This window comes from Macaca fascicularis, chromosome 6 (genome assembly GCF_037993035.2).
Source record: "Macaca fascicularis isolate 582-1 chromosome 6, T2T-MFA8v1.1".
Taxonomy (NCBI): Eukaryota; Metazoa; Chordata; class Mammalia; order Primates; family Cercopithecidae; genus Macaca; species Macaca fascicularis.
In genome coordinates this window covers 83,487,133-83,495,739 of record NC_088380.1, presented here as the reverse complement: position 1 = coordinate 83,495,739, position 8,607 = coordinate 83,487,133, and the positions used below count along the sequence as shown (strand labels likewise).

Here is an 8,607-nt window from a genome sequence, read left to right as displayed (position 1 = left end):
AATGGAAACCAAGGCAAGAGAGGTGAGCAGGGGCCAGACCATGCAGTACCTCTTAGGTCGAGGCATGGAGTTTGGATTTTATTCTAAGTGTAAGAGATTTTAGAAGATGACCTAATCAAAATAGGAAAACTATATTTTTATCATGTATTGCCATCATTTATATCAGGGGTCCCTAACCCCCGGGCCACAGACTGATATGGGTCCATGGCCTGTGAGGAACAAGGCAGCACAGCAGGAGGTGAGTGGCAGATGAGTGAGCATTACTGCCTAAGCTCCACCTCCCACCTCCTGTCTGATCAGCAGCGTGAATCTTAGGAACATGACGGTTCAGAGTTCTTTCTCATAGCAGCATGAACCCCATTGTGAACTGCACATGCAAGTTCATTCATTCATTCATTCATTCATTCATTCATTCATTCATTCAAGGGATCTAGGTTGTGCGCTTCCTATGAGTGCCTAACTAACGCCTGACGACCTGAGATGGAATGGTTTCATCCTGAAACCATCTCCCCCATCCTACCGAGGGGAAAAATTGTCTTCCACAAAAGCGGTCTCTGGTGCCAAAAAGGTTGGGGATCGCTGATATATACAATAAAAATATATGATGTTATTAAAAATAATAGAATAGGCCGGATGCAGTGTCTCACGCCTATAATCCCCGCACTTTGGGGAGCCGAGGCGGGTGGATCACCTGAGGTCAGCAGTTCAAGACCAGCCTGGCCAAGATGGTAAAACCCTGTCTCCACTAAAAATACAAAAATTAGCTGGGCGTGGTGGTGGGTGCCTGTAATCCCAGCTACTAGGGAGGCTGAGACAGAGAACTGCTTGAACCCGGGAGGCGGAGGTTGCGGTGAGCCGAGATCGTGCCACTGTACTCCAGCCTGGGCGATAGAGCGAGACTCTATCTCAAAATAATAATAATGATAATAGAATAAATATTGACTACAGATATGATGGTTTATTTTGGGTATCTACTTGACTGGCTTAAAAGATACATAAGTAGTGGGTAAAGCATTATTTCTGGGTGTGTCTGAGGGTGGTTCTAGAAGAGAATGGCATTTGAATCTGTGGACTGAGTACAGAAAATCCACCCTCGCCAATGTAGGTGGGCACTGTCCAATCTGCTGAGTACCTGGGTAGAACAAAAAGTCAGAGGAAAGGCAAATTATCTCTCTTTTCTGGAGCTAGGGTATCTGTCTTCTCCTGTTCTTGGACATCAGAACTCCAAGTTCTCCAGCCTTCAGCCTTGAGCTGAGAGTTACAACATTGGTTTCCCTGGTTCTCAGGCCTTGTAGGCTGAGACTGAATTATGTTGCCAGCTTCCCTAGTTCTCCAGCTTCAGACATTGATTTCTTGGCCTCCATAATCACATGAGCCATGTCCCATAATAAATCTCACATCTATCTACGTATCTGTCAATCATCTACCTACCTGCCTATCATTCTCCCTATATATACCCTATTGGTTCTGTTTCTCTAGAGAACCCTAAGTAATACAGAAACATTTACCATTTCCATTTAATATTTAGAGAAATTAAAATTTAGAACAAGATTAAAAGAAAAGCCTCATAAATAATTCATGAAATATTTTGGCTGAAACTCTCAAGTGTTGAGAATCTTCATTTATTTCTGATTCTTATGCTTGGGAGAAATTTTAACACGGGTTCTAGGTCTTGCTTCTGCCTGCTTTAGCCATAAACATAATATTTATCCATTATGTTCTGCTTCAGAGAGTTTGCAATTGCCATCTTAAAGCCCCATCTCTCTTTGAAATACTCCAGAATTTCTGCCTCAGCCTTGTCTCTCTGAAAATAAAGCCATTTCCTTCCATAGGAATGACTGTCCTAAATATCTTGTGGGTTGTTTTTGTTTTAGCTGGCACCATAACAGTCACAAAATAAGGTAGCTCATTTAAAACATTTTCCTCATGGTTGTTCTGTTCCCCCATTCAGGAAAAAGATTATTGGTTACCATGGCAATCAGCTTCCACAGCATTCCATTCTAAGTAACTGCACAGGTACAGCACAACCTTTACTCCACATTCTTTCCTGTAGTTCTCTGCAGATCTGCATATTTTTCCAGCCTGTTTTCTCTAACTCCTGCTTGAAACAATCAACCAACCAAACCAGGTTAAGCCAGACAATTTTTTCAAAGGTACAATATCCCCATCTTTTCTGAATATTTTAAAAATTTTGTATAGACAGTTGTACTACCATTTCCTCTAATTTTGTTCTATCTGGGCCCTCAACAGCAGCCAACTGAAAACTTTCTAGCATCCTCTTTCATTATCTAGGATTACATTTGTATCCCTCTGACCATGTTTAGAAAATAAATGAATTCACAGTAAAAATCAGAGCAGGAGGTGGTTCTGAGATCATTTCCCATGGCTATCTACCATAGTTTTCCTAAGGCTAATTCTTTAGCTTCCTTTACTCTACCACTTTCAAACTTCTCTAATAAATTGTCTTCAAGCCTTGCCTTGAAGATGCCAAACACACGTTCCCACCCTTGAGACTGTTTAACTACTTTGCTTCTGTTCAGAACATTACTGATAATAAAAGACGGTTTTATTACAGGCCATATACAACTCAATGGTACCCGGTATCTGCTGTGTAAATGGAGGAAGTGGGATGATTTTGGAGAGTCACTGGATAAATTCTGTTTCCCTGCAACTCTTTCATTCTTATCATTACGTTGACTCTTTGCTGGTTAGTTTCTTCATGACTATGTACTACCTACTAGGAATTATGATATTTCTTTTATATAGAGAGATATCTTTTAACCTATTTTTCAATCTGACTTTATTTGAATTAACAGTGGTATTTTGGTAATCAAAAAGAAGGCATTTAAAAGGAAGTTGTTATTACCTAATGTAAGCCAATTAAAAATAAAATCTGGCTTTTACTCTCTTTCCTGCAAAGGTTTTCTATCTCATAGATGTCTTCCTTCATTGAAAAAGACATATCTCATGACCAATGTATGAACACCCCATTGAAGACTGCCATCTCCTATTAAGGGCATGGAAATAAACTCTGTAACTAAAACAGATGCCTTCGCCCACAGATTCTAAAATCAGAGGGTATTCATAAACCGCCCTACAAATTTTCAGAGCATAGTGGGAAACAGGAACTGTTAAAATTTGAAACTCTACTAAAGTACTTTCTTCCTCTTCCGGTAAAAGAAAATATATTACTTTCTAGGAAGTTTACTATTTTAAAAAACATACAAAAAAATCAGGGTTGGGAATTCACAACTAAAATGTGGGTTACATCAGCTCATCTTAGGAGAAAAGATACTTACTTATAGATGGAAAGCCATAGAATGCCTCTCTGATACCTCTTAAAACTGTATTGGAATTGTTTCAAGCAGGGAGAAAAGGCTATTTTTTCTGAGAAGACATGCCATATTACATAAAATGTTTCAAACGTTTACATATTCTTTTGACTACATGGACATATGTACTTACTGATCCTGATCCCATATAAGCTGGCAAGAAATTGATACCTATAATTAATCAATCATAGGTAAAATTTTCTAGAGTAAGAGGCTGAAGTTAAACAATCACATAAACTTTGAGTCATTATATCACAGGGCACCATTCGATTTATGTAGAAAAAAGCTGTTCTCAATTTTCAGTTGACAAAAGAGCAGTTGAGAAAAGACGACGCGGTTGTGAAAAGTAGAAACTAACAAAGGGTCAGCACTCTAAAGGCAGGAAGGCAACTGAAAAGCTGTTTTGACAGTTGGGTAAAGATGAGGGGAAAAAAGACTGTGAATGAGAGGAAGTTGTGATGAAAGGGTAGAATAGTGTTTGAAAATGGTAAAGTGAGAGGTTTAATTAACATGGAAAGAGCAGGAAAGAGATATGTTATTTAGTTAGGTAGGAAATTGTAAAGAAATTTTAGTAGTGTAAGAACATAATTTGTATTTTAATTTGCAAGGGTCAAGGGATGACATTATTTGAAGAATGACAGTTTTATTGTTTTAACATTTTAGATATAAGAAGCTCCATTTGTCTGAAATACAAATTGGTACGTTTCTATTAATATGATAATAATATACATTAGACAAATTGGCAAGCAGGGATTTGCCTTTCATTAACCTTTTGTTATAACCTTAAAAACAAAACAGAAAACAAAAAAAACCCTGAGGCGACCCGGCGCAGTGTCTCACGCCTGTAATCCCAGCACTTTGGGAGGCCGAGGCAGGCGGATCACTTGAGGTCAGGAGTTTGAGACCAGCCTGGCCAAAATGGTGAAACCCCGTCTCTACCAAAAATACAAAAATTAGCCGGGTGTGGTGGCAAGTGCCTGTAGTCCCAGCTACTCAGGAGGCTGAGACAGGAGAATCGCTTGAACTCAGGAGGCAGAGAGTGCAGTGAGCCAAGATCGTGCCACTGCACCCAACCTGGACAGCACAGCGAGACTCTGCCTCAAAAAACAAAACAAAACACAACAAAAACAAAAACAACAATGAAAACTAGGGTGAGCACTGTGGGTCATGCCTATAATCCCAGCACACTGGGAGGCCGGGGTGGGCGGATGACCTGAGGCCAGGAGTTTGAGACCAGCCTGGCCGACATGGCGAAAAACCATCTCTATTAAAAATACAAAAATTAGCCAGGTATGGCAGCGGGCGCCTGAAATTCCAACTACTTGGGAAGCCGAGGCACGAGACTTGCTTGAACCTGGGAGGCAGAGGTTGCAGTGAGCCGAGATAGCACCACTGCACTCCAGCCTGGGCAACAGAGCGAGACTCCGTCTCAAAAAAAGACTTTTAATATTTCAAACTTTAAGCATGATCATAATTGTATAATGTTAAGATGACCAGAGTATTTGAAACAGTTACAAATTGGTCTTTTTTGTTGTTGGTGGTGGTGTTAATCTTGGACTCCTAACTTGAGCAAGAAAATGTAAATACAGAAAGTTGCAAAACCAATGTTCCTTAAATAGGAACCATGTGAGTAGTTTAACATTACAGTTTCTAAAAGTCACACGTGGTATACATTCTAACAAGTTTTACCTTCTTTTATTTAAACTACGTTGAAATTGACATATAACTTTCCTAATAATCACTTCATAGGCTGGTAATCCTATGTTCTGGATTTTCCAGGTCACTTCAGATTCAAATTTTTTTTCTAATGTCAAATGGTGTGTCTAGATTTTGGTTTGGAAAACAGGGTCACTAAATTTGTAGACTAACTTGAAACAGTATTGACCTTTGGCAATACGTATCAATTCTATTTCTTGGCCATGATTAAGTAAAATAAAACCAAAGTTCACTATATGAATTTACCTAACTTAAAATTTTGTTTTTACCTATTCATTTTAAAATAATTTAAGAACGCTGTAGTAATTTACAATGTAAAAAGCATTCCTAATATGGCGTTTTATAGACACAAACACATACATAGCTAGCACACTTATAGAGAGCTACTCACCCTTGCCATACAGAAAATGCAAAACAACACACTTAAGAGATATTGTAATTATATACTATGTGGTCAAAACTAAAGAAGATAAAAATATGCTTGTGCTAATGAAAAAGGATTTGGTGGTCTTTCCAATTTTTAATTTTTAATTTAAATTCCACAGACTGAAACCCATATATTTTTTTCTCTTTCTTGTTTTATTGTCTGGAGGCAAGTGTCACGGAACTCATATTCTTGATGAAGAGAAACCGAGAGGACACACTGGCATTTGCTATGCATGTGACGATAATTATCTGAGTGAACTAAGACTGACTCATTTTCCTATGCCAAAACTGCTCTTTTGCAAATAAAATTACTATCCTTTATAACATTACTTCGTTTGCTTATTGCTCTGCTCTTTATTCTTTCGTGTTTCAGGTAACCAATAAGAGAAAAAGTTTAAAAGTCCACTACGTCCAGAATGGCACTCAATAACTGAAAATTGAGGTAATTTTTCCGAAGTTCTTGTTGGAAGTACATCTACCAGTAGTGTGATCAGGCTCTCCCTCCCACATTTCCCTGCTAGTTAGGACAGGAGAAGCCCGGGGGTGCTGCTGCAACAGCGGTGGGAGTGGGAGATAGGATATTACCCGCTTGACACTTCTGCACTTCTGCTACGAATGATTCACTCCGGTTTGGCACATTTGTTGCAAGGAAATCTCCTCCCGCCGCTTCCTTGTTCGAGCTCCTCTCGGGCTGTCTCCTGTGCTTTGGCCTTTAAGGAGAAGCGAGAGCAGGTGGGCACACAGGAGCTCGCCGAGTCCTCCTCCCCCTGCTCCTTCCCTAATTTAGCAGTACTTCCGGCCGCGTGACATCATCCCCCGCACCCCGGTGACGTGAGCAGCGGGTGACGTGTGTGCGGAGAGGAGCGCGCTGACGTTGCTACTTAAAGGTCCTCCTGCGGGGAGGATGGAGACACAGCGCGAGCACCTGGTGTGGGGCGCGGAGGAGGCTGTGGCGGCCGGGAGCGGGGCCAAGAGCCAGCGGAGGAGCAGAGCGCACGGCCCGCCAGCCGCCGGCCTCTAGGGGAGGGGGGAAAACAAGGACGGACGGACTGAGGGCCTGCCGCCGGCCCAGCTCCCCACGAGGGCCGCTCGGCCCCGCACCACCATCCTCTCCGCCGCCTCGCGGCTGCTGCTTGCTCCCGCTGCCCACTGCCCGCAGGGCCCGTCGGGCTCCCGGGACCCGTCCGCGCACCAGCCCCCAGCCGCGGCTCCGCGGCGGCCACCGCCTCCCGCCCTCTCCCGCGAGCAGGGGGAGGTACCGCCCTCGCCCCCCCGTTCTCTCCGCCCCCTTCCCGCCCCCCGCAGCCCACTGCCTCCGCGCTCGCCTCACGCCGGCGGCGCTGACTGGGAAAGCAGCACCCTCCGCTCTGCCAGCCGGCCGGTGCAGGCGGAGGCAGCGGCGGGCTTCAGGCCGCCGGGGCTGGCGCTGCTCTGCCCGGCGGGAGCCGGAGGCCGGCGGAGGCGGGCGCTGATGGAAGTGTGAAGAGGCGGCGGCGGGGCCCGGGGAATGTGAGGCGGCGCGTGGCGGCGGCGCGGAGCGTGAGAGACGAGGAGCAGGGGTGGGGGCGCTGGAGCGGCGGCTGCGCTTCGGCTTCGAGCCCAGCTCTCCTGGCCCCGACGCGGTCTTAGCCTCCCGCCTTGGCTCGGGCAGGCGCCCGTCGACCCTTCGGCCCCTTTCGCCCGCCCTGGAGCTGGGGGCAGGGCGCCAGTGGAAGCGTGGGGCTTGGCTCTGTGATTCATTCATTCTCCGCCGACGGGAGCCTCAGATCCGCTGTGCTCTGAAGAGAGGAGGGAAGAGGGGGCAGCCGCGAATGAAGGGCCGGGCGCGAGCCGGGCTCCATTGTGCTCGGCGGCGGGGGGCGGGAAGGGGCTGAGGGAGGTGGGATCGGGCCCCCTTCTCCAGCTCCCCGGCGTGCGCTGCGCCCCCAGCCTGCTGCCAGCCTGGAAATGGCTCCGTTTATTCTCCTCGGGAGAATGAATCGATCCTGCCCAGCCTTCTCTTCCTCCTCCCCACCTCTTCTCTGCTCCGAGTCTTAGGAGAAGAAACATTAAAAAAGACAGATTCCAATGTGGAGTGCCGTGCAGGTTGGGAGCTGCCGGATTTGCACTTCGAGGAGATTTTTCTATGTAGTTTTTTTCCTAATGTGAGCGCAGGGAAGCCGTGGCATTACTGCTTTTGGGATTTTTATTCACGTGCACGTCGCGTTTGGTTGCTCGCTCCACCCCCGGGGACCTGGTGTGGTGGAGAAATTTGAACCCGCAGCCTTAGCTCTGAAAAGGCCGAGTTACCTGGCTTTCCCTGAGTGTCGAGGAGGACATGAGTGAAATGACCAGCGAACTCATTTTTTTATAGGACTCGGTGAAGCCGGATTCTGCATTTTCCTACTTGTAGACTCGTTTTGTGGAATAGAATTGATCGCTGTCTCCTCCGCAAAGCGTTTTAACTCGAATAAGCAAATGCCGCCTCTGTTTGAACGTTTTGGTATTTACAAGAAAGAAATCATTTTACCTAAGAGAACTAATTGAATTGGCAGCATCCTTGAAATACCTCCGGACAAGGATCTAGGGGTGGGGGTGGAAAATCAACTGCGAAATAGCAGACGGAGAAATTCCTTTGGAAGTTATTCCGTAGCATAAGAGCTGAAACTTCAGAGCAAGTTTTCATTGGGCAAAATGGGGTAAGGATTTTTGTGCTTAACACAGCTTCGAATCTGTTTATGTATGTGTATTATTGAGCGGTGGTGGTGATTGCGTTTTGTGTTTTCAAACAAACTTGCCACCTTGCTAAGCTGGTCATACTTTAAAGAAATAGGCATGCTAACCTTTTAGGTTATTTTTGGCTTTTTGTAGAGCGGTACCAGAGGTCGTAAACACATACATCGTTTGTAACTTGAATATGGATTTGTGAGTAATATTTACAAAGACAACGCATTCTACACTTTACTGGTCAGACTGCTGCATCAGTTTGTCATCAGAATCACATTGTCTTAGCTTTTGCTGATGGTTATCTTTCAAAGAGAAGTACTACACTCTCTCAGTACTTTTAGATAATCAGTTGCACAAAGGAACGATTGTAATGAGTGGTTAGACAACAGTCCTTGAAAGTGATCCAGAGTAAATTGTTGCCCTCACG

The 8,607-nt window shown here is 44.7% G+C and overlaps 1 protein-coding gene across 4 annotated transcripts in view; it reads left to right on the top strand.

The window, feature by feature from the left end:
* Nucleotides 1-6,381: 6,381 nt before the first annotated feature.
* HOMER1 (homer scaffold protein 1) overlaps nucleotides 6,382-8,607 on the top strand; it is a 165,434-nt gene continuing 163,208 nt past the window's right edge. For all 4 annotated transcript variants that reach the window (XR_006698755.3, XM_065546403.1, XM_015451631.4 and 1 more), the window contains exon 1: nucleotides 6,382-8,152. Coding sequence is in view for 3 of the 4 variants with exons in the window: in XM_065546403.1 (XP_065402475.1) it covers nucleotides 8,148-8,152 (5 nt within the window). In the remaining variant the exon portion in view is untranslated. The remainder of the gene's footprint in view (nucleotides 8,153-8,607) is intronic.